General features: G+C 50.1%; 1 protein-coding gene across 2 annotated transcripts in view; it reads right to left on the bottom strand.

Moving 5' to 3' along the window:
- Positions 1 to 667: 667 nt before the first annotated feature.
- The window catches only part of LOC147736994 (uncharacterized), an 85,689-nt gene continuing 59,543 nt past the window's right edge, over positions 668 to 26,813 (bottom strand). The window contains exons 4-6 of one of the 2 annotated variants that reach the window (XM_086955442.1): positions 3,288 to 3,754; positions 2,293 to 2,615; positions 1,579 to 2,208 (exon numbers count right to left, since the gene is read on the bottom strand). In XM_086955442.1, the coding sequence (XP_086811568.1) occupies positions 1,834 to 2,208; positions 2,293 to 2,615; positions 3,288 to 3,754 (1,165 nt within the window). In that variant the 3' untranslated portion in view covers positions 1,579 to 1,833. Of the gene's footprint in view, positions 4,658 to 17,068; positions 17,134 to 26,813 lie in introns of both variants that reach the window. The other variant, XM_086955519.1, reaches the window with a different exon arrangement.

The raw sequence follows: 26,813 nt of genomic DNA, 5'->3' as shown, positions 1-26,813 counted from the left end.
GAGGATTGCTGTAAATTAAAGTAAATGAAAAAATAATAATAAAGAACTACATAACAACAGCTGTGTGACCTGGAAGCCAATTGTTTCTCAACATAGTCCTAGTTTGTGATTACCTTACAGTGCTCACATTATCATCCACGCTAGAAGAGATGGGAGCCTGGGGTGTCTGGTCACAGAACTCATTTACATACAAAGGGGGTGACAGCCTGTTCACAACGCACAGCACAACTTGTTTACGTAAAGTGCTAGTACACAGAACAGGTTAAAGTCTTGTGTCTCTTTTTTTCATTTTCTTTAATATATCCTGCACCTTGCTCTGTTCTTCTCTTTCTCTCATTTCAATTCATCATAATTACTCAAATTCACTATTGCTTTATCAGCACGGCACAAGTCGGGGGGTAGCCACAGTTTGAAGCGGTCCCCCCACTATTATCTAGAAACGGGACTCAGTTCCACATAGCTCCTTAGCCTGCAACTGGTAATTGTTACTTTGTGCCCCAGCACTGCAGACACAGGCCTCCGAGTGTTTGTTTGTGTGAGTGGCGCAAGAGAGGAACAGAGAACTTGACACAATTAGTCCTTCTATTGCTTAATACATTGTAAATGTGAAACACTTTGGGGTTTAGGGGCTGGATAAAGAATAACGTCAGGAAACAAGCGCAAATTAAAAGCATATTTTATTTATTCGCTGAAAACTGTTTCAAAATGTAATTTCCAAGTTCCACATATCTGTTTAAAAATATTTACACTTTCAGTCATTTTCCGAGTTTAGTTACAAACTGATAGTGGGCCAAACACATGATGTATAAAAACTGAAACCAAAAACTTATTTTTACATCATTTTATGTGTCTTGTTTATTGTTTTTAAAACAGGCCGTCAACCTTTCACGCGAAAATTTTAAGGGCCTGACATCACTTCTTGTGATGTCACTACATGTGACGTCACTGTGATTTGCATATGATAATGGGCTCCTTCACTATTTTCCTTACTTGTGCCCTGTTTATTGGCATGACATGGGTCTATAGGTATTAAAAATAAACATTAAATTCACAGGTGTTCAGCCCATTTCCCTGGTGATGTCACACATTGGCATGTATTCGGCTGCTTCGTCTATTTTTAGATGAGTACAAATAACGTACGTTCCCCCTCCTTCCAATTCGTTCTTTTTCTCCCCCTTTCTTTGTCTCTCTCACTCTCTTTATCTCTCCCCTCTCTATCTCCCACACACTCCTGTTAGCTTTAGCTTCATGAATGTCACTGCCACTTCTGGCATTCATACGACAAATCCTTCAGAACATTTGAGGACAAGGGACAATTAAGTGTGGAAGATGAGTTGCTGGGAGTGCAACTGATTGTCCTGGCACATATATGCTTTTGTTGTGGGATTTCGCTATTTCACCACATTCTTCAAACAAAGTCTACTGCTTACAGTGTGTGTTCGTGTGTGTTCGCTGATGACGTTTTCGGTCTGATATCTGACTAAAGCTCTTCCCACATTCATTGCACTTGAATGGTTTTTCTCCTGTTTGTATTCGCTGATGTTTTTGGAGGTTTGATAAGTGACTAAAGCACTTTGCACATTCACTGCACTTGAATGGTTTTTCCCCTGTGTGTGTTCGCTGATGATACCTTAATGCTGAAGAGTCGCGAAAACTACTGTCACATTCACTACAATGATAGGGTTTTTCCCCGTGTGTGTTTGCTGATGACGTTTTAGGACTAATAACTGACTAAATCTCTTCCCACATTCATTGCACTTGAATGATTTTTCTACTATGTGTGTTCGCAGATTTGACCTTAATGCTGAAGAGCTGCAAAAACTATTGTCACATTCACTGCACTTGAATAGGTTTTCCCCCTATGTGTGTTCGCTGATGGCTTTGAAGGTGTGATAACTGACTAAAGCACTTTGCACATTCACTGCACTTGAATGGTTTTTCCCCTGTGTGTATTCGCTGATGTTGTTGGAGGTTTGATAGGTGACTAAAGCACTTTGCACATTCACTGCACTTGAATGTTTTTTCCCCTGTGTGTATTCGCTGATGTTGTTGGAGGTTTGATAATTGACTAAAGCACTTTGCACATTCACTGCACTTGAATGGTTTTTCCCCTGTGTGTATTCGCTGATGTTTTTGGAGGTGCGATAATTGACTAAAGCACTTTGCACATTCACTACACTTGAATGGTTTTTCCCCTGTGTGTATTCGCTGATGTAGTTGGAGGTTTGATAAGTGACTAAAGCACTTTGCACATTCACTGCACTTGAATGGTTTTTTCCCTGTGTGTGTTACCTGATGGTACCTTAATGTTGAAGAGTCGCGAAAACTACTGTCACATTCACTACAATAATAAGGTTTTTCCCCCGTGTGTGTTCGCTGATGACGTTTTCGGTCTGATATCTGACTAAAGCTCTTCCCACATTCATTGCACTTGAATGGTTTTTCCCCTGTGTGTATTCGCTGATGTTTTTGGAGGTTTGATAAGTGACTAAAGCACTTTGCACATTCACTGCACTTGAATGGTTTTTTCCCTGTGTGTGTTCCCTGATGGTACCTTAATGATGAAGAGTTGCGAAAACTACTGTCACATTCACTACAATAATAAGGTTTTTCCCCTGTGTGTGTTCGCTGATGACGTTTTCGGTCTGATAACTGACTAAAGCTCTTCCCACATTGATTGCACTTGAATGGTTTTTCCCCTGTGTGTATTCGCTGATGATTTTGGAGGTTTGATAAGTGACTAAAGCACTTTCCACATTCACTGCAATGATATGTCTTTTCCCCCTTGTGTGTACGCTGATGACGTCTTAGGACTAATAACTGACTAAATCTCTCCCCACATTCTTTGCATTTGAATGATTTTTCTACTATGTGTGTTCGCAGATGATACCTTAATGCTGAAGAGCTGCGAAAACTATTGTCACATTCACTGCACTTGAATGGTTTTTCCCCTGTGTGTGTTCGCTGATGGCTTTGAAGGTTTGATAATTGACTAAAGCACTTTGCACATTCACTGCACTTGAATGGTTTTTCCCCTGTGTGTATTCGCTGATGTTTTTGGAGGTTTGATAGGTTACTAAAGCACTTTGCACATTCACTGCACTTGAATGGTTTTTCCCCTGTGTGTATTCGCTGATGTTGTTGGAGGTTTGATAAGCGACTAAAGCTCTTTGCACACTCACTACACTTGAATGGTTTTTCTACTGTGTGTGTTCGCAGATGATACCTTAATGCTGAAGAGCTGCAAAAACTATTGTCACATTCACTGCACTTGAATGGTTTTTCACCTGTGTGTATTCGCTGATGTTTTTGAAGGTTTGATAATTGACTAAAGCACTTTGCACATTCACTGCACTTGAATGGCTTTTCCCCTGTGTGTATTCGCTGATGTTTTTGGAGTTTTGATAAGTGACTAAAGCACTTTGCACATTCACTGCACTTGAATGGTTTTTCCCCTGTGTGTATTCGCTGATGTTTTTGGAGTTTTGATAATTGACTAAAGCACTTGGCACATTCACTGCAATGATATGGCTTTTCCCCCGTGTGTGTACGCTGATGTATCTGTAGGGCTGATAACTGACCAAAGCTCTTTACACATTCACTGCACTTGAAAGGTTTTTGTCCCGTGTGTATTCGCTGATGTTTTTGGAGGTTTGAAAAGTAACTAAAGCACTTTGCACATTCACTGCAATGATATGGCTTTTCCCCCGTGTGTGTACGCTGATGTTTCTGTAGGATTGATAACTGACTAAATCTCTTGACACATTCACTGCACTTGAATGGTTTTTGTCCTATGTACGTGTGCTGATGAAGCTTGCGTAGTGATGACAAACTAAAGCTCTTGCTGCATGTGTATGATTCTTCTTTCTTGGTTAGTGTCTGTGGGTCGGGTATATATTTTTCTACATCCCATGACTGCATTTCCTGATGGGCCGACATGGCTGATAAAGCACTTGTGTTTTTCTCACAAACTTTATATGTGTGCAGTAATTTGCACGTTTGATTTCTGTTTTAACAATAAAATACGATAGCCACCAAATATTTGCCACACTCCTAATATGTAGAAGGTGTCTTTGTAGGCGATTGTGCCTTTAGATTGGATTATGGCAATGCACCCTTGCGGGTAAAGATGTATCTTCCTTCTGGCCGGTGCAAATCGGGACAGTCTGTTGTATTGTAGATATAAGAACTCCTCTTTCCTTTACCCGTCAGTTGTCTGGCTCCGCTCTGTTGTGCTCTTCTCTGGTTACTGTGGTTCGGCCAGAAAGAGTTTACAATGCACCTAGAGCACGGAATGATGGCTTGTAATCATCTTAGAAAACAGAGCACTGCGGTAATCACATCATACCGATCCCATAATCAAAGCTGATGTTGGACACTTGTTTATACAGGAGGGGGTTTGTTATTGTTGTTGCCTTAATTTTACTAAGGTCATTTCTTCGTCTTGTAGCGTGGAGGTGCACAGCTCAGACTCTTACAATCACTGAACTGCCCTTGAGGCTTCATCCGGGATCTGTCAGTTTGTGTGCAGGTTCCTCTGTCGCCGACTGCGCTGATGTTTTCCTGAATACTGGAGCTCATTATTTCCGCTATTATTGAAGATTTACAGCCTTCGCTTCATTATTGATGGTCATTTCACACATGCAAGGCTTGTTTTCTGTTGGATCGAAAGATATTTTAAATTACTAAATTGAAACATAATGGAATGAGAATTCACAATGTTTAACTGATTGTAACAGACATTTCAGGGGAGATTTACCAAATCTCCACACAATGCAGCGCAGCCCTCCCCCGCGAGGCTACGCTGCGTGGCGCGACAGGAAGGGAACAGGAGAGCACCATATTTTCGAAGATATGGCTCTTTCCTTTCCCTTGCGCCGGCCCTGATTACAGAGGGCCTGCGCCATGCACACACCTTGGCACCAGAGCACTAGGGTGTGTGTGTCTGTGAGTCCAGCATGGGTTTTGTACAGGAAGGACACCCTTCCTGTACAAATTACTATGACTCGACACGAGGGAAAGCTTTTACCATTTTGCATACGTGTTGCACAGTGCAGCACACATGCAATGTCAGAAAAGGAAGGAGAAAGGAAAGCATTTCTCCTTCCTTGCACCTAGTTTTCTGGTTGCACGGGAACGCCCATGCACCCCTCTTGGCAGCCCCCATGGCTCAAAGTAATGGGAAACAATGCTATGCGCAGTGTCACATTACTTTAACGTTATTTCCAGTGTTAAACAAGTTTAGCGCTGGAAAGTAAATTAGGAAAAAAGATTTTGCTCCATTTTGTGCCTCTTTTGTGATGCAAACCGTGCAAAACCTTAGTAAATCTCCCCCTTCTTCTTTATCACTTTTGAAACTTAGCAAGGAATATTTCATCATACACAGATATTTAACTAAAAGTTCTGTTGATCAGGTGACATCTTATTAATGTCTGGAAAGGAGGTGATTTACCAGTGTTTACAGAGTAACTTAGCAAAGTAAAGGCGCTCATGGTGCACCCAAGTGCTTGAGGTATAGCTTAAGATAGACACATATGGTCAAGATTTCATTTAAACAACAATAGAGTTTAGAGAAAGAGCTGGATCAGGCTGGGCTGTAAAATTTCCAGTAACTCTTTACAAAGTATACAACAAAAATAACTCAATTTACACACTTTTTCTCATTCTTTCCGATTCACTTAAGATCATCTCACATACCAACTCCTGTCTTTACTCGCTTTTCATAAGTCACCTTTGACACTTTCAACAGCTCCCTTGGTTCAAGCATTTCTGGTTTCTTCTAACCTGGAAGATTATAACATTATTGTGAGTTGAGGGGGGTTTCCTATCAGCATAACATCTGTCAATCTCCCTGAAACTAGTGCAGCTTACAGAGCCTGGTTCTGGCCCTGAAAGACAACTTTAAAAAGCAGGTCTTTAGTTCTTCCTAAAGTAGATAAAAGTTCTGTAAGATGCAGCTCCTTCCGGGGCTTTTGTGTGAAACATAACGAGGGGTTCACTGTAAGCCCCATCCTTTTCATTATAAGCGCTGATAAGGTAAACAAACGTTGATTCATATATTTTAATATTCAACTAGATCAGTCATTTAGTACTTATAGAAAATCCATCACAACCAATAATTTACCTGACATATCCCCGCAGCAGATGTGTGCATATTACTCTTTTCCCCCCTTTTCCAACATTACATGGCATCTGGCATGACGTTGTCCTTTTGGGGCCCAGGATGCCATTTGTGACCGGATGGGCATTTGGAAGAGCGGGAGGAGGTGTCAGTTATCCACAGGTGATACAGCATTTCTACCTTTCCATATTTCTCATATTCAAGTTTACCTAATTTAATGTCCTTCGGCCCCCCTACTGCCCTCTGGCTGCGCACTCACTCTGTGGCATCCATCAGAAGTCAGATAACTGCCTCATACTCACAAGGCCATGGATCTCACTTCTTCTACAACACTTATTGCAGACAAAGGGCCTAGTTAGGAGTTTGTCCAACAGATTATTGCCTCAAAACTATGGGTGGGTGAAGAATTCCGCTCTGCCGGCGGAGCTCGCAAAGTTTTACCCACTCCTGGTCCAAAAAACTCCATGTAGAACAGAGTTCTTTTCTCAAGCGGTTCGCCAACGGTAAGGTGACGAGCGCTTGTGAGAAAATATAGCACGCTAGACCTCCTCCTGGTGAGATTTCTCATTGCGGGAGGTCAAGGCAGGTCGCGACCACTCGAGTGTTAAAATCTGCCATTCTCGTTGATGAAGCTGCCATTCAATTAGGATATCAATTAGAGCGGCAGAAAGCAGCATCACCCTCTGACACGACGCGTAGTGGTGTTTGTGCTGATTTTACAGTGGGGGTTAAACTCACTAAAAATCAGTACGAGCAGTGCAACTTAAACTCTGCCACTAGCGGAAGTCAGCAGAGTGTGGCGGAGTTTCCCTGACACTTCATGGAGTTCTGCGGGGTAAACTCTGCAAACTACATCAAGGCATTATCAAAACGTGACAGATATCCTGTCTGCCTTATTATAATTGCCACAGGAAGTAATGCATTTTTAATGGGGCGGGCAGGATACCTGTCACATTTGTGATGGAATAAACCATCCGCTGAAATATAAATCAGGCATTTGGTGTACATTGCGTCCAGTCTGGCTAGCTGGGCTTGATGGATCTTGTGGTTTGTGGGTCTCACACTCCGTTGAGGTCCCCACCAGGCAAATCTTCCGTCAGCTGTGTCCTGTGCAGATCTTCCTTCCAGGCAGGACTTCTGTCAGCTGTGGCCTGTGCAGATCTTCCTTCCAGGGTGGACTTCTGTCAGCTGCGCCTTGTGCAGATCTTCCTCCCAGGCAGGGTCTTCTGTCAGCTGCACCTTCTGTGGATCTGCTTTGCAGACAACGGCTTATTTCCTCAAGGATCAGTTCAAAGGTCGGGAGAGGTAGAACTGATCTAGGTCATCTTCTTTATTGCCGTTCAACTGGTCAAGCCACAGAGCTCGTGCTCTGAGAGGACAGAGAGTCTGGGTTTTCTGAGCTCCATGGAACATTAGGACAGTTCCACCACATCCAGCACATACTACAAGACTCCAAGAGTCAACACTACAAGTGCTGCTCCAAGGTTTAATTCTACCACTGTATCTGAACATCCCCTGGCAAATGCCAACTAGAGACTAAACATCCAGCCTGCACCAGCAGAGGGCAGAAAGCTTTTCAAGCAACTCGAGGTAAATGGACTTTCACTATCTGTCATAACTGAAAATGTTAATCCTTGGTAACATCATCCCCTTTGGACAAGGTCCTCCATTTTGCTATCAGAATGTAACTCATCCTGCGCAGACACAAACCCTCTAGTCCATATTGCATGAAGCTCGGTGGTTCTCCCCCAGAAGAAGGCCCTCCACAAATTGCTGACATTTTCTTACACCCCCTGGACAGCTGTGGCAACACACAGACCAACTACACCCCCTCAGGGATCACCCGTCCATCTGCCAGGATCAAGACTCAGATCTTTCACCCTTCTCTGTTACCGTCTTTGGAACGGCCTGTCTCTGGGATTCATGGAAGCTCCACACTCAGTGAGCTCAGAGTTGCCTTGTAAAACCATCTCATGAGAGTGGGAGAAAAGAACATTAAGTGACAAGCACCGCACAGAAGTGTAAATAACTCTACCATTATCATTCCATGAACCATTGTCCTACTGCTGATGTTTCGACATGGATGTTTTGCCATCTATCACAGCAGCTTCTTCGATTAAAATCGTACTCAACACTTTTGCATCATACCCATTTACCTATGTACTGTTTCTGACCCGACGACATCTCTGGCAGGCATGCTGGGCTGACTGTTGCTACATAAATAGTAAGTAGATTGCTACTGCAGGGAGAGTGCAGTGTCCTTGCAGTCAGATGCACTTAATTGGGATAAAAGGTACCATGTTTGTTAGAAAAGCTGCAACCTTCTTCCTGTGGTGGCTCTTCGGATGCGGGGGACGGCGGCGAGGGCGTGGCTGGTCGATCGAAGCTGGCGGATGGGAGTGTAGAAGTTGAGGCGGCTGTTGAGGTATCTTGGGTCTTGGTTGTGTAGGGCTTTGTGTGCGTGGGTGAGGAGACGGAAGGTGATTCTCTTGTTGACCGGGAGCCGGTGCAGGTCTCTCAGGTGTCCGGAGATGTGGCTGTGTCGAGGGATGTCGAGGATGAGTCTTGCCGAGGGTTTCCTGATCCGCTGGAGTCTCTTCTGGAGCTTGGCGGTGGTTCCAGCGTAGAGAGCGTTGCCGTAGTCCAGTCGGCTGGTGAAGAGGGCCTGGGTGACCGTCTTCCTGGTCTCGGTGGGGATCCACCGGAAGATCTTACGTAGCATGCGCAGGATGTTGAAGCACGACGAGGAGACAGCGTTGACTTGTCTGGTCATGGAGAGGGAGGAGTCCAAGATGAAGCCCAAGTTGCGTGCGTGGTCTGTTGGTTTGGGTGCGCTGCCCAGGGCGGGGGGCCACCAGGAGTCATCCCAGGCGGAGGGAGAGGAGCCCAGGATGAGAACTTCCGTCTTGTCTGAGTTCAGTTTCAGGCGGCTGGTCATCATCCACATGGCTACGTCTTTCATCCCTTCATGTAGGTTGGCTCTGGCGGTGGCGGGGTCGTTGGTGAGGGAGAGGATCAGCTGGGTGTCGTTGGCGTAGGAGATGATGTTGAGGTTGTGTTGGCGTGCGATGGCCACAAGGGGGCTCATGTAGACATTGAAGAGGGTGGGGCTGAGCGAGGAGCCTTGAGGGACGCCGCAGAAGACTTCGGAGGATTCTGATCTGAACGGGGGTAGGCGGACTCTCTGTGTCCTACTGGCGAGGAAGGAGATGATCCATTCTAGTGCCTTCTCCTGGATTCCGACGTTGCTGAGGCGCTGCACTAGGGTGCGGTGGCAGACAGTGTCGAACGCCGCGGAGAGGTCCAGGAGGATGCGGGCCGCTGTTTCTCCGTTGTCGAGCAGGGCTCGGATGTCATCAGTGGCTGCGATGAGGGCGGTCTCGGTGCTGTGGTTGGCCCAGAAGCCAGACTGCGCGAGGTCGAGGGATTCGTTCGTCTCGAGAAAGGCGGCCAGCTGCTTGTTGACGGTCTTCTCAATGACTTTGGCCGGGAACGGGAGGAGAGAGATGGGGCGGTAGTTCTTGAGGTCGGTGGGGTCGGCTGATGGCTTCTTTAGTAGAGCGCTGAGTTCGGCGTGCTTCCAGCTCTCCGGAAAGGTGGCGGTGTCAAAGGAGGTGTTGATGATGTCCCGCAGATGGGGTGCGATGACAGCGTCGGCCTTGTTGAAGATGTGGTGAGGGCAGGGGTCGGTTGGAGATCCGGAGTGGATGGAGTTCATCGTACGGATGGCGTCTTCGGTGGTGATCGGGGTCCAGGCGCGGACGGTGGTGGAGGGGGGCGTTGCTGCGGTCGTGGGGTGCGTCGGTAGTGTGCTGAAGCTGTTGTGTAAATCTGCGATCTTGTTGTGGAAGTAGGAGGCGAGGGAGTTGCAGAGGTCTTGAGATGGGGTGATGTCGTTGTTTCCAGCGTTGGGGTTGGAGAGCTCTTTGACGATGTTGAAGAGTTCCTTGCTGTTGTGTGCGTTGTTGTCCAGTCGTGCCTTGAATGCAGTTTTCTTGGTGGCGTGGATCAGTTGGTGGTGTTTTCGGGTGGCGAGCTTGAGGGTGGTCATGTTGTCTGGTGTCGGGTCTCTGCGCCATGCTTTCTCGAGGGCTCGGCAAATCTTCTTGGAGCTCTTGAGTTCGTCGGTGAACCAGGATGCTTTCTTGCTGCCGGGTCTGCTAGGCGGGGTCCTCAGTGGGGCGAGGTCGTCTGCGCAGTTTCTGATCCACTTCGTGAGGTTGTTGGCGGACTGCCTGGGGTTCGGTGAGCTGGTGGGTGGGTGCTGGCTCAGGGATGCGGCGAGCTGGTCGGCTGTGATCTTGTTCCAGCTTCTGCGTGCCACCTGTTGCTGATGGTGGTGGATCGTGGTTCTTCTGAAGCTGAAGTGGACGCAGCTGTGGTCCGGCCAGTGGAGTCCGGTGGCGTGGCTGAAGACGATGTCCTTGCTGGATTAGAAGACGGCGTCGAGTGTGTGTCCGGAGTAGTGGGTGGGGGTGGTCATACCAAAGCAGCGCACATAATGCAATAACAGACCAGGTACTAGAAAAACGTGACGCAAACAATGCAATAACACAGGCCAGGAACAAGAAAAATCTGATGTAAACAATGCAATAACATAGGCCAGGCGTTGGGAGAATCTGAAGCAAACAATGTAATAACACAGGTCAGGCACTAGGTGAATCTGATGCAAACAATGCAATAACACTGGCCAGGCACTAGGTGAATCTGATGCAAACAATGCAATAACACTTGCCATGCACTAGGTGAATCTGATGCAAACAATGCAATAACACAGTCCAGGCACAAGGAAAATCCGATGTAACAATGCAGTAATACAGGCCAGGCACAAGGAAAATCTGATGTAAACAGTGCAATAACACAGGCCAGGCACTAGGAGAATCTGACGCAAACAATGCAATAACAAAGGCCAGGCACTAGGAGGATCTGATGCAAACAATGCAATCACACAGGCCAGGCACAAGGAGAATCTGACGCAAACAATGCAATTAAGACAGGCTAGGCACGAGGAGAATTTGATGTAAACAATGCAATAACACAGGCCAGGCGTTGGGAGAATCTGACGCAAACAATGCTAATAACACAGGTCAGGCACGAGGAGAATCTGTCGCAAACAATGCAATAACACAGGCCAGGCACTAGGAGAATCTCACACAAACAATGCAAAAACATAGGCCAGGCACGAGAAGTATCTGATGCAAACAATGCATTAACACGGGTCAGGCACTAGGTGAATGTGATGCAAACAATGCAATAACACAGGCCAGGCACAAGTAAAATCTGATGTAAACAATGCAATAACACAGGCCAGGCACAAGGAAAATCTGATGTAAACAATGCAATAACACAGGCCATGCAAGCGGAAAAATCTGATGTAAACAATGCAATAACACAGGCAATGCACTGGAAGAATCTGATGCAAACAATGTAATAACACAGGCCAGGCACGAGGAGAATCTGATGCAAACAATGCATTAACACGGGTCAGGCACTAGGTGAATGAGATGCAAACAATGCAATAACACAGGCCAGGCACAAGTAAAATCTGATGTAAACAATGCAATAACACAGGCCAGGCACAAGGAAAATCTGATGTAAACAATGCAATAACACAGGCCATGCAAGCGGAAAAATCTGATGTAAACAATGCAATAACACAGGCAATGCACTGGAAGAATCTGATGCAAACAATGTAATAACACAGGCCAGGCACGAGGAGAATCTGAAGCAAACAATGCAATAACACAGGCCAGGCACCAGGAGAATTTGATGCAAACAATGTAATAACACAGGTCAGGCAGTAGGTGAATCTGATGGAAACAATGCAATAACACTGGCCAGGCACTAGGTGAATCTGATGCAAACACTGCAATAACACAGGCCAGGTACAAGTAAAATCTGATATAAACAATGCAATAACACAGGCCAGGCACAAGGAAAATCTGATGTAAACAATGCAATAACACAGGCCATGTGATGAAGGGTTAAAATCACGCTCCACCATCCGATCACCAAAAAGAGCATCTCTTATCTACCTGGGTAGTATAAAAGTGCTATATGGCCCCACCCAGGAGAATCTGAAAAATGCTTTAAAACCCTCACCTTTTGCTATGTATGATCAGCAAATTAAATTCCACAAATCCCCTGAATTCTGGGGTTATAGACCCAAGGCAAAGGCCAAAAAGACATGCCTTAGGCTTACAAAATGCACTAGGCCCACAATAATGTTAAACATGCATTTCTGGTTCACTGAAAACAACGTGGTAAATTGGGCTAACACGAAGTACAGTAATTTTCCACAGCATCAAAACCAACGCCCACATACGTACACAAACCCAGCTGGTACAAGTTGGCACATCTTGGGACTTTTTACTGAAATATTGTTTTGAAACTTAGCTTGCCGAAATATAAGCCGCAACATCTTGAAATACTAGCACCTGGCGTAAGTTCCGCTCTCACATAAATTTTTAGAAATATGTACAGGACAAGATGTTCTTTGTTTATGTTCTGCGGTCAAGCATGGCCAACCAACCGTTAGGACACCTGACCGCCCCCCACTGTCCTAGGACAATGCGGTCAAGCCACCTGCGTCAGAAAATACGTCAGGACAGTGTCAGTTCTGCAATTTCAGGTATAAAAGATTCAGCATCACAATCAGAAGATAGAACTCTCCAGCTGACTTTGGCGGGATTCTCCGGTCGACCGTTTATCTGATTTGGGACTGCCAAGCCTATTCTATCAGGTGATGCCTTCCCAGGTAAGATAATACCTCTATCTGTCTTAGAATTCTTGACTTTACCTAGGATTTTTTCCATCCACACCCAATCCCTTATATTCTTAAGGTACCTTAGCAGCATTAGATCTTGTAGGGTTACTCTTCCTAGTTAGGTGCTTTAAGGCACTAGGCCTGATAAAAATTTATTCTGTATAACTCAGCTAAATTCAATTATGCCTCTTAAGGATCTTAGCCTCTGGTATTTGTTCTTTCTGAAAAGCTTAAACTTGCTAAAATGATTCTCTCCAGGAGACTTGTGTGACAACGAAATATTGTCTTGAACTGGTTTTCAATGTCTTCTTAAAGTTTCAAGTTCATCAAATCTCGCATTTTAATAATTATTCACTTCTGTTTGCCTCGCAGCATTTTACAAGCAATCTTCATCTAGCATGTACCCATGGCAGAGTGAAGCCAGGTTTTCTTAAGCGTGTTCTTTAGCAATACATTTTATTGAAATACATATGTTTTTGTGTAATAAAGTGCCACTCCAACGTGAAATATCGTCATCTCACTTCATTGTTCCTCTTTTATCAGTGCATTATTGAGACGGTACTCCAGATCACAGTACACGTGACCACACCCTCAAAGGGGGCTCAGAAGGGCCTCCAGTTTCCCCTCTGTCACATGCACGAGGAAAATCTGATGTAAACAATGCAATAACACAGGCCATGCACTGGAAGAGTCTGATGCAAACAATGTATTAACACAGGCCAGGCACGAGGAGAATCTGACGAAAACAATGCAATAATACAGGCCAGGCACCTGGAGAATTTGATGCAAACAATGCAATAACACAGGCCATGCACGAGGAGAATCTGAAGCAAACAATGCAATAACACAGGCCAGGCACGAGGAGAATCTGAAGGAAACAATGCAATAACACAGGCCAGGCACTAGTAGAATCTGATGCAAACAATGCAATAACACGGGCCAACCACTATGAGAATCTGATGCAGACAATGCAATAACACAGGCCAGGCACGAGGAGAATCTGAAGCAGTCAGAGAGATTATAATCTTTCCTACAAGGGTCATCTGCTTCACAAAGAATTTCAATACAGGAAGTGACTCTAAAAAGCAGCGGCGGGACATGCAGTGAGAGGAGAGATTGCAGAGTATCACTAACGTTATGGAACAGCACACAACTTTAGAGGTTACCTAGATACAAGGGAGACACCTGAAATGGGCTCTGCACCTCACACGTACGCAGTACACGAAAGCGCCTTTACACACAGACCAATTATCCTAGGAGGGGCCGAGGGGAGACATAACATCTAATCCCGGCTTTACCACTTTACCTAAAGATGCTGGAAATAAACACCAAATGTTACTTCTCGACAGGGCCACTATACAGGTCCTTATCCTGGGATTGTAGTCCCTCGGCCAATCCCTCACGATCTCCACCACCCCACGTGTGGTTTACTGCACTAGGAAACTGTGCAACAAGGAGACTCTGTGTTTAACCCTGACTTACCAATTTGTAAAATATTGAGCTTCAGGAATCACTAAGTAAATTTATGCCTCTCCCCCCATTTATGTCCAAGATCGGGGTATTTACTACCATCCTAAAGTTGTAAGTAAAACTGTGCTTTTAAAAATGGACCCAGACTGTGGTGATGCGTCTTTAACTAAAGATTCCTTCCAGCGGCCCTGGAATGTTGTTGTTGATGCGTTGCCAGCAGTGTTGTTGATGCGTTGCCAGGAGTGTTGTTGATGCGTTGCCAGGAGTGTTCCCGGCAGTTACGTTCCTGGTGCAGTTGGGTCAGTGGTGAATAAATCTTACCCTTAGCCTACCGATGACACGAGAGTTTGATTACCACATAGACATTGCCTATGGTGGGGGGGGGGAGGGGTACACAGCGCCCACTCTCATGGACTATTCACCAGAATGTAACGTGGCCAAGTAATAACCTTTGGAAAAAGTAGTCCTGTGTTCGTCAGGCTTAAACTGTTTAGTACTAGGCGAATCCTACTCTTCCTGTGCCTCTGTCCCCTTATCTGACAATGTATGTACCTCGAAGGAGGCTGGATGGAAGAAATAAACATGAAAGGCACGATCCCAGCTCAAACCACCAGCATGGATTTCATTCACTCGTTCAGAGCTGCTTAACTGCAGGTCTCCGCACTGCATATCATGGCCATGTCTGAACTGGGGTGGTGTGGAGTGCAAAAAAACGATGGATTTAGTCCCAGATCTCTGTACTCGGGTGAATGTATGACATTGTTCTGCATTCTGTCCATCAACTGTTGTTTTTGCAATTGTCACCCAGTGTGGGATGGGTATGCTCAGACGTGAGTCCCATGCTCTCCACACCACTGGAGTCAAGCTATCCTGGCTGAAGACGGCTGATAGCCAGAAACCGGTCCTAGGATGCTTGATTCCGGTCCAAGAAAGACATGGCTTGGCAGTTTGGGCTGGACTGTTCCCATGAGGCACAGGGTCGAGGCTGATTTGCATATGGCCATGTCTGAATTGGGGTGGTGTGGAGTGCAAAAAAACGATGGATTTAGGCCCAGATCTCTGTACTGGGGTGAATGTATGACATTGTTCTGCATTCTGTCCATCAACTGTTGTTTTTGAAATTTTCACACCTCACCTCCTCTGCACCCCCCTGGACAGGCCTCAACTCCTCTGCACACCATGGACAGGCCTGACCTCCCCTGCACCCCTTGGACAGGCTTCCCCTCCTCTACGCCCCCTGCACACACCTCATCTCTTCTGCACCCCCATGGACAGGCCTCACTTCCTCTGCACCCCTTGGACAGGCCTCCACTCCTCTGCACACCCTGGACAGGCCTCACCTCCTCTGCACCCACTTGGACAGGCCTCACTGCCTCCGCACCCCTGGAGAGGCCTCACCTCCACTGCACCCCCAGCCCAGGACAGGCCTCACCTCCTCTGTACCCCCTTGGACAGGACTCACCTCCTCTACACCCCTTTGGGCAGGCCTCACCTCCTCTGCACCCCCTAGACAGGCCTCACCTCGACTTGGCTGGCTGTTTATAAATTATCCTATCTGCTGATCTAATAAAAGGAGAGACGCAAGAACCTCCAATGATAACGACGCTGGACAAAACTTTCTTTTTGTGCTAAATTGAATTTACTTTTAACATTGTTGTTGTGATTCCTTTTGAGTGCGCAGGATTGTGTATTTATGTTATAAGAGTGTACTTTGTTGCACTCCTATTGAGGGTTTTTTTAAGGGTCTCCTCTCCCTGCCTGCACCATTACTATCGAGCAATACGTACTCACGTTTACTTTGCTAGAGCGCCTATTTGAACCCGTACACTTAAAACCCTCCCTTCTGATCTTACTCACCTCGTCTGCACCCCTCCTGGATAGGCTGTACCGCCACTGCACCCCCGGCCCAGGACAGGCCTCAACTCCTCTGTACCCCCTGAACAAGTCTCACCTCCTCAGCACAGTACAGGTCTAAGCTCTTCTGCACCCCCTGGACAGGCCTCACCTCCTCTACACCCTCTTGGACAGGCCTCACACCTCCACACCCCTGGAGAGGCCTCACCTCCACTGTACACCAACCCAGGACAGGCCTCACCTCCTCTGCACCCCCTTGGACAGGCCTCACCTCCTCTGTACCCCCTTGGACAGGACTCACCTCCTCTGCACCCCTCCTAGATAGGCTGCACTGCCACTACACCCCCGGCCCAGGACAGGCCTCAACTCCTTTGCACCCCCTGAACAGGTCTCACCTCCTCAGCACAGTACAGGTCTAACCTCTTCTGCACCCCCTGGACAGGTGTCAGGGTGCAAGAAAAAGGAATCAAAGCTCTTCTTTGTCCTGCAGTATCTGCCATTGAACCGGCATTGCAAAGAACACCAGCTCGCAAAATGTTGTGGGTGATTATATCGCGGAACGGGCATTCTCCCCTGTACTACCTCCTGGACACGGGCGCGAGGTCTAGACCAGCTGTGAAGTGCGCCGGTTGATTTTAGAACCAAGGCACTTCACCAACTGATTTTCAGAGATTAGTCACGTTCTTTCTGTAGTCTAGTTAGATAGAAATAGTGCAGTTTTGTGCCAGGCTTAGGCGCAGGTTAGAGCTCTTCGGTGCGTCGGTTAGTTAGTTAGTTAGGTAATTTAGAACTAGAGAGGAATACCAATTTAAAGTAAATAGGAAAAAAGAAATATAAAGAGAAGAATTAATACTTACCCATTGAATACTTCAGTTCCTGATTTCTTCGTTGCTTGGTTGACAGCGGAGGCTCCAGAAGGTTCCTAAGGGAGAAGTAAGAAGAATTCAGAAGATAAGAAAGTAAGGCAGAGAGTGAATGAACGAATGAGTGAAAAAGAATAAATTAACTCACAGAGTTAAAGGGTGCTAAAATGTTGTTTATAATGCAGGTTACCAAGGAATAAAGTACTTATATTAAAGAATAGATGAGGAGCAACTGCCATAGGCACTCTGGGTAAGGAAATATATATATATATATATATTTATTTAATGCGATTTTATATAGCGCAAACATTACCCGAAGGTGTCAGAGCGCTTTACATAAGAACCACTAGGACTTGGAATTACATGAGTTACATAAAAGATACACACAGAAAAAACTGCAAACGTACAAGTTGCAAGTCACTCAAGGAAGAGATACAGATGGATATACTCAAAGAGTCACATAGGAATGGTAGAGAGTACAAAGATCTACTACATATACTAGTGGTTAGAGTTATCTCTATATACATAGGGATGGGATACGAATGGATATACTCTAAGAGTCACATAGGAATGGTAGAGAGTGCAAAGGTCTACTGCATATACTAGTGATTAGAGTTATCTCTATATACATAGGAAAGGGATACGAATGGATATACTCTAAGAGTCACATAGGAATGGTAGAGAGTACAAAGGTCTACTGCATATACTAGTGATTAGAGTTATCTCTATATACAAAGGGAAGGGATACGAGTGGATATACTCTAAGAGTCACATAGGAATGGTAGAGAGTGCAAAGGTCTACTGCATATACTAGTGATTAGAGTTATCTCTATATACATAGGGAAGGGATACAAATGGATATACTCTAAGAGACACATAGGAATGGTAGAGAGTACGAAGGTCTACTGCATATACTAGTGATTAGAGTTATCTCTATATACAAAGGGAAGGGATACGAATGGATATACTCTAAGAGTCACATAGGAATGGTAGAGAGTACGAAGGTCTACTGCATATACTAGTGATTAGAGTTATCTCTATATACATAGGGAAGGGATAAGACTGGATATACTCTAAGAGTCACATAGGAATGGCAGAGAGTACAAAGGTCTACTGCATATACTAGTGATTAGAGTTATCTCTATATACATAGGGAAGGGATACGAATGGATATAATCTAAGAGTCACATAGGAATGGTAGAGAGTACAGGTCTACTACATATAGTAGTGGTCAGAGTTATCTCTATTACCTACTGGCGGTCGCCAGTAGGTATATATAGTTAGGACCTAGTTTCCATAGGAAATCCGCAACATTCTATTGGGAATAACTTTGGCGTCGATTGGGGAATTTGCGAGTAATTTTCCAAAATTTTGGCCCGTTACCCTCCGCTCCTTCCCTGAAAGTCTCGGGGGAAGTCAAGGTCAAAGTCAAAGTCAAGACCCAAAAAACCAGGAGAACAGAGTTCCATTAAGGAGGGGGGACGTAGTCACAGCACCAAGGGAGGGTGGGAGGGATACAAGGGAATGGAGAAAAGGCAAATCAGAGGATCGTCAAAGAGGAAACGAGGGACAAAGGGTTAAAGGACGAGGGAATGGACAAGATGGCCGGTCAGGGTCCAGAGAAAAGCGGCCGAGAACAGCAGAAAAATGGCGGGCAGGACAAAAGTAAAGAAGTCCATGAGAGTGACCCAGTTAGTATGAATCAAAGTGCCAGAAGAAGCCCAGGGGGGTACACAGTCCAGAAATCAAATTAGTAATGGTGTGCTTTACTGGTACAGCGATTTCCACTCATGCTTGAAGATAGAGAGGGAGTAAGAACGGCATAAAATGGAGTACGGCAGAAAGGAAGAAGTAGAGTGGAAGAGCCAGATGGTCAGGTAGTCTTTTCTCTGTCCCATTCCCCTTTCTCCTGGCTGGGTTCGCACGGTCACTAGTTAACTCTTCAGTTGGTGGCTGAGGGAAAACCAGTGGTGGAATTTGAAAAATCTCATCGTTCTGCTCCAGGAAGTGTTGGCACTGTGAGTAAACACAACCCTTGACAACAGGCCTCCCCTGCACCCCTTGGACAGGCCTCACCTCATCTGCACCCCCTTGGATAGGACTCACCTCCTCTGCACCTCATTGGACAGGCTCACCTCCTCTTCTCTCCCTGAACATGCTCACCTCCTCTTCTCCCCAGGACAGGCCTCACCTCCTCTTCTCCCCAGGACAGGCCTCACCTCCTCTGCACCCCTGGACAGGCCTCTCCTCCTCTGCACCCCTGGACAGGCCTCACCAACTCTGGACCCCCTGGACAGGCCTAACCTCCTCTGCACCCCATGGATATGCCTCACCTCCTCTGCACCCCATGGATATGCCTCACCTCCTCTGCACCCAAGGACAGGCCTCACCTCCTCTTCTCCTGCTGGAGAGGCATCTCCTCTGCACCCCTCAGGACAGACCTCACATCCTCTGCACCCCAAAACAGGCCTCACCTCCTCTGCACCCCCTAGAAAGGGTCACCTCCTCTGCCCTCAGGACAGGCCTCACCTCCTCTGCTCCCCTTGAACAGGCTTCACCTACACTGCTTGCCCTGGACAGGCCTCACCTCATCTGCTCCCCTAGGACAGACCTCACCTTCACTTCTCCCCCTGGACAGGCCTCGCCTCCTCTGCACCTCTTGGACAGGCCTCACCTCCTTTGAAACCCCTCCCCCTAAAGGAAATGCCTCACCTTTGCACCCTTTCGACAAGTCTCACCTCCTCTGCACCCCTGAAAAGGCCACACCTCTGCACCCCCTAGTCAGGCTTCACCTCCTCTGCACCCCTCTAGACCTACTCATCACCCCCTGGACATGCCTCACCAACTCTTCACCCCCTGTGCAGGCGTCACCTCCTCTCCACTCCCTGGACAGGCCTCGTCTCCTCTGAGCACCCCCACCACAAGACATGCCTCACCAACTCTTCACCCCCTGTGCAGGCCTCACCTCCTCTACCCCCCTGGAATGGCCTCATCTCTTCTTCACCCCATGGACAGGCCTCACCTCCTCTACACTCCCTGGACAGCCTCACCTCCTCCCCCCCACACCAGACAGGCCTCATCTCCTCTGCACACCTCTGGACAGGAAAGGCCTCGCCTTCTCTGCACCCCCTAGACAGGGCTCACCTCCTCTGCAACCCTGGACAGGCCTCACCTCCTCTACACCCCTGGACAGGCCTCACTTCCTCTGCACTCCATGACAGGCCTCTCCTCCTCTGCATCCCAGACAGGTCTCACCTCATCTGCAACCCTGGACATGCCTCACCTCCTCTGCACCCCTGGACAGGCCTCATCTCCTCTGCTCCCCTGGACAGGCCTCTCCTCCTCTGCTCCCCTTGATAGGCCTCACCTCCTCTGCACCCCTGGACAGGCCTCACCTCCTCTGCACCCCCGGACAGGCCTCACCTCCTCTGCACCCCTGGACAGGCCTCTCCTCCTCTGCACCCCTGGATAGGCCTCTCCTCCTCTGCACCCCTGGACAGGCCTCTCCTCCTCTGCCCCTCCTCTGGAAAGGCCTCTCCTCCTCTGCACCCTGTACAGGCCTCTCCTTCTCAGCACCCTGGACAGGCCTCTCCACCTCTGCCCCTCCCCTGGACAGGCCTCCCCTCCTCTGCTCCCTTGGACAGGTTTCGTCTCCTCTGCCCCTCCTCTGGACCGGCCTCTCCTCCTATGGACAGGCCTCTCCTCCTCTGCCCCCCTGGACAGGCCTCTCCTCCTCTGGACAGGCCTCACATACTCACCCCTGGACAGGCCTCACCTGTACAGGCCTCTTCTCTTCTGGTCCCCCGGACAGGCCTCTCCTCCTCTGTACACCTGGACAGGCCTCACCTCCTCTGCACCTCTGGACAGGCCTCTCCTCCTCTGCACCCCTGGACAGGCCTCCCCTTCTCTGCACCCTGGACAGGCCTCACATCCTCTGCACCCCTGGACAGGCCTCACCTCCTATGCACCCCTGGACAGGCCTCACCTTCTGTACACTCCTGGACAGGCCTCTCCTCCTCTGCAGCCCTGGACAGGCCTCTCCTCCTCTGCACTCCTGGACAGGGCTCCCCTCCTCTGCACCCGTGGACAGGCCTCTCCTCCTCTGCTCCCTTGGACAGGCTTCGTCTCCTCTGCCCCTCCTCTGGACCGGCCTTTCCTCCTTTGCTCCTCCTATGGACAGGCCTCTCCTCCTCTGCCCCCCTGGACAGGCCTCTCCTCCTCTGGACAGGCCTCACATACTCACCTCTGGACAGGCCTAACCTGTACAGGTCTCTTCTCCTCTGGTCCCCCAGACAGGCCTCTCCTCTTCTGCACACCTGGACAGGCCTCACCTCCTCTGCACCCCTGGACAGGCCTCTCCTTCTCTGCACCCCTGGACAGGCCTCCTCTCCTCTGCACCCTGGACAGGCCTCACCTCCTCTGCACTCCTGGACAGGACTCTCCTCCTCTGCACTCCTGGACAGGCCTCTCCTCCTCTGCACTCCTGGACAGGCCTCACCTCCTTTGCACCCCTGGACAGGCCTCACCTCCTCTGCAGCCTGGACAGGCCTCACCAACTCTGAACCCCTGGACAGGCCTCTCCTCCTCTGCACCCCTGGACAGGCCTCACCTCCTCTGCACCCCTGGACAGGCCTCACCTCCTCTGCACCCCTGGACAGGCCTCTCCTCCTCTGCACTCCTGGACAGGGCTCCCCTCCACTGCACCCGTGGACAGGCCTCTCCTCCTCTGCTCCCTTGGACAGGCTTCGTCTCCTCTGCCCCTCCTCTGGACCGGCCTCTCCTCCTTTGCTCCTCCTATGGACAGGCCTCTCCTCCTCTGCCCCCTGGACAGGCCTCTCCTCCTCTGGACAGGCCACACATCTGCACACCTGGACAGGCCTCACCTCCTCTGCACCCCTGGACAGGCCTCTCCTTCTCTGCACCTCTGGACAGGCCTCCCCTCCTCTGCACCCTGGACAGGCCTCACCTCCTCTGCACCCCTGGACAGGCCTCACCTCCTATGCACCCCTGGACAGGCCTCACCTTCTGTACACCCCTGGACATGCCTATCCTCCTCTGCCCCTCCTCTGGACAGGCCTCTCCTCCTCTGCACCCATGGACAGGCCTCACATCCTCTGCCCCTCCTCTGGACAGGCCTCTCCTCCTCTGCACCCCTGGACAGGCCTCTCCTCCTCTGCACCCCTGGACAGGCCTCTCTTCCTTTGAATGCCTGGACAGGCCTCACCTCCTCTGCCCCTCCTCTGGACAGGCCTCACCTCCTCTGCAGCCATGGACAGGCCTCTTCTACTCTGCCCCTCCTCTGGACAGGCCTCACCTCCTCACCCCTGGACAGGCCTCTCCTCCTCTGCACACCTGGACAGGCCTCTCCTCCTCTGCACCCCTGGACAAGCCTCTCGTCTCCCCTCCTCCTCTGGACAGGCCTCTCCTCCTCTGCACCACTAGACAGGCCTCTCCTCCTCTGCCCTTCCTCTGGACAGGCCTCACCTCCTCTGCTCCTCTGGACAGGCCTCTCCTCCTCTGCACCCCTGGACAGGCCTCTCCTCCTCTGCACCCCTGGACAGGCCTCTCTTCCTTTGAATGCCTGGACAGGCCTCACCTCCTCTGCCCCTCCTGTGGACAGGCCTCACCTCCTCTGCACCCATGGACAGGCCTCTTCTACTCTGCCCCTCCTCTGGACAGGCCTCACCTCCTCACCCCTGGACAGGCCTCTCCTCCTCTGCACACCTGGACAGGCCTCTCCTCCTCTGAACCCCTGGACAAGCCTCTCGTCTCCCCTCCTCCTCTGGACAGGCCTCTCCTCCTCTGCACCACTAGACAGGCCTCTCCTCCTCTGCCCTTCCTCTGGACAGGCCTCACCTCCTCTGCTCCACTGGACAGGCCTCTCCTCCTCTGCACCCCTGGGCAGTCCTCACCTCCTCTGCACCCTGGACAGGTCTCTCCTCCTCTGCAGACCTGGACAGGCTTCACCTCCTCTGCACCCCTGGACAGGCCTCACCTCCTCTGCACCCCTGGACAGGCCTCTCCTCCTCTGCACTCCTGGACAGGTCTCACCACCTCTGCACCCCTGGTCAGGCCTCACCACCTCTGCACCCCTGGACAGGCCTCTCCTCCTCTGCACTCCTGGACAGGGCTCACCTCCTCTGCACCCCTGGACAGGACTCATCTCCTCTGTACGCTGGACAGGTGTCTCCTCCTCTGCACTCCTGGACAGGCCTCACATCCTCTGCACCCCTGGACAGGCCTGTCCTCCTCTGCACTCCTGGACAGGACTCACCTCCTCTGCACCCCTGGACAGGCCTCATCTCGTCTGACCCCTGGACAGGCCTCACCTCCTCTGCCCCTCCTCTGGACAGGCCTCACCTCCTCTGCTCCACTGGACAGGCCTCTCCTCCTCTGCCCCTCCTCTGGACAGGCCTCTCCTCCTCTGCCCCTCCTCTGGACAGGCCTCCCCTCCTCTGCACCCCTGGACAGGCCTCACCTCCTCTGCACCCCTGGACAGGCCTCACCTCCTCTGCACCCCTGGACAGGCCTCTCCTCCTCTGCACTCCTGGACAGGCCTCACCACTTCTGCACCCCTGGTCAGGCCTCACCTTCTCTGCACCCCTGGACAGGCCTCACCTCCTCTGCACTCTGGACAGGTCTCTCCTCCTCTGCATCCCTGGGCAGTCCTCACCTCCCCTGCCCCCCTGGACAGGCCTCACCTCCTCTGCACCCCTGGACAGGCCTCACCTCCTCTGACCCCTGGACAGGCCTCACCTCCTCTGTCCCCCTGGACATGCCTCACCTCCTCTGTCCCCCTGGACAGGCCTCACCTCCTCTGACCCCTGGACAGGCCTCACCTCCTCTGGACAGGCCTCACCTCCTCTGCTCCACTGGATAGGCCTCCTCTGCCCCTCCTCTGGACAGGACTCCCCTCCTCTGCACCCCTGGACAGGCCTCACCTCCTCTGCACCCCTGGACAGGTCTCACCTCCTCTGCAGACCTGGACAAGCCTCTCCTCCTCTGCCACTCCTCTGGACAGGCCTCTCCTCCTCTGCCCCTCCTCTGGACAGGCCTCCTCTGCCCCTCCTCTGGACAGGACTCCCCTCCTCTGCACCCCTGGACAGGCCTCACCTCCTCTGCACCCCTGGACAGGTCTCACCTCCTCTGCACCCCTGGACAGGTCTCACCTCCTCTGCACCCCTGGACAGGCCTCTCCTCCTCTGCACTCCTGGACAGGCCTCACCACCTCTGCACCCCTGGTCTGGCCTCACCTTCTCTGCACCCCTGGACAGGCCTCACCTCCTCTGCACTCTGGACAGGTCTCACCTCCTCTGCACCCCTGGACAGGCCTCTCCTCCTCTGCACTCCTAGACAGGCCTCACCACCTCTGCATCCCTGGGCAGTCCTCACCTCCCCTGCCCCCCTGGACAGGCCTCACCTCCTCTGCACCCTGGACAAGCCTCAACTCCTCTGCACCCCTGGACAGGCCTCTCCTCCTCTGCACTCCTGGACAGGACTCACCTCCTCTGCACCCCTGGTCAGGCCTCACCTCCTCTGACCCCTGGACAGGCCTCACCTCCTCTGCCCCTCCTCTGGACAGGCCTCACCAGCTCTGCACCCCTGGTCAGGCCTCACCACCTCTGCACCCCTGGACAGGCCTCACCTCCTCTGCACTCTGGACAGGTCTCTCCTCCTCTGCACCCCTGGGCAGTCCTCAACTCCTCTGCCCCCCTGGACAGGCCTCACCTCCTCTGCACCCTGGACAGGCCTCACCTCCTCTGCACCCCTGGACAGGCCTCTTCTCCTCTGCACTCCTGGACAGGCCTCACCTCCTCTGTCCCTCCTCTGGAGAGGCCTCTCCTCCTCTGCACCCCTGGACATGCCTCACCTCCTCTGCACCCCTGGACAGGCCTCTCCTCCCCTGCCCCTCCTCTGGACAGGCCTCACTTCCTCTGCCCCTCCTCTGGACAGGCCTCTCCTCCTCTGCACCCCTGGACAGGCCTCACCACCTCTGCACCCCTGGACAGGCCTCACCTCCTCTGCACCCCTGGACAGGCCTGTCCTACTCTGCCCCTCCTCTGGACAGGCCTCTCCTCTTTGCCCCTCTCCTATGCACCCCAGGACAGGCCTCACCTCCTCCGCACCCCCTAGACAGGGTCACCTCCTCTGCCCTCAGGACAGGCCTCACGTCCTCTTCTATCCATGGACAGGCCTCACCTCCTCTGCACCCCTGGACAGGCCTGTCCTCCTCTCCCCCTCCTCTGGACAGGCCTCTCCTCTTTGCCCCTCCTCTGGACAGGCCTCCCCTCCTCTGCACCTCTGGACAGGCCTCTCCTCCTCTGCCCCTCCTCTGGACAGGCCTCATCTCCTCTGCCCCTCCCCTGGACAGGCCTCACCTCCTCTGCACCCTGGACAGGCCTCCCCTCCTCTGCACTCCTGGACAGGCCTCTTCTCATCTGCACTCCTGGACAGGACTCACCTCCTCTGCACCCCTGGACAGGCCTCACCTCCTCTGACCCCTGGACAGGCCTCACCTCCTCTGCCCCTCCTCTGGACAGGCCTCACCTCCTCTGCTCCACTGGACAGGCCTCTCCTCCTCTGCATCCCTGGGCAGGCCTCTCCTTCTCTGCACCCCTGAACAGGCCTCTCCTCCTCTGCACCCCTGAACAGGCCTCTCCTCCTCTGCACTCCTGGACAGGACTCACTTCCTCTGCACCCCTGGACAGGCCTGTCCTCCTCTCCCCCTCCTCTGGACAGGCCTCTCCTCTTTGCCCCTCCTCTGGACAGGCCTCTCCTCCTCTGCACCTCTGGACAGGCCTCTCCTCCTCTGCCCCTCCTCTGGACAGGCCTCATCTCCTCTGCCCCTCCCCTGGATTATAAAGTACTTATATTAAAGAATAGATGAGGAGCAAATGCCATAGGCACTCTGGGTAAGGAAATATATATATATATATATTTATTTAATGCGATTTTATATAGCGCAAACATTACCCGAAGGTGTCAGAGCGCTTTACATAAGAACCACTAGGACTTGGAATTACATGAGTTACATAAAAGATACACACAGAAAAAACTGCAAACGTACAAGTTGCAAGTCACTCAAGGAAGAGATACAAATGGATATACTCAAAGAGTCACATAGGAATGGTAGAGAGTACAAAGATCTACTACATATACTAGTGGTTAGAGTTATCTCTATATACATAGGGATGGGATACGAATGGATATACTCTAAGAGTCACATAGGAATGGTAGAGAGTGCAAAGGTCTACTGCATATACTAGTGATTAGAGTTATCTCTATATACATAGGAAAGGGATACGAATGGATATACTCTAAGAGTCACATAGGAATGGTAGAGAGTACAAAGGTCTACTGCATATACTAGTGATTAGAGTTATCTCTATATACAAAGGGAAGGGATACGAGTGGATATACTCTAAGAGTCACATAGGAATGGTAGAGAGTGCAAAGGTCTACTGCATATACTAGTGGTTAGAGTTATCTCTATATACAAAGGGAAGGGATACGAGTGGATATACTCTAAGAGTCACATAGGAATGGCAGAGAGTACAAAGGTCTACTGCATATACTAGTGATTAGAGTTATCTCTATATACATAGGGAAGGGATACAAATGGATATACTCTAAGAGACACATAGGAATGGTAGAGAGTACGAAGGTCTACTGCATATACTAGTTATTAGAGTTATCTCTATATACAAAGGGAAGGGATACGAATGGATATACTCTAAGA

The sequence above is a fragment of the Lissotriton vulgaris genome, chromosome 1_1 (assembly GCF_964263255.1).
Source record: "Lissotriton vulgaris chromosome 1_1, aLisVul1.2, whole genome shotgun sequence".
Taxonomy (NCBI): Eukaryota; Metazoa; Chordata; class Amphibia; order Caudata; family Salamandridae; genus Lissotriton; species Lissotriton vulgaris.
Note: the sequence above shows the minus strand (reverse complement) of the source record. Positions and strands in the feature narration are given on the sequence as shown.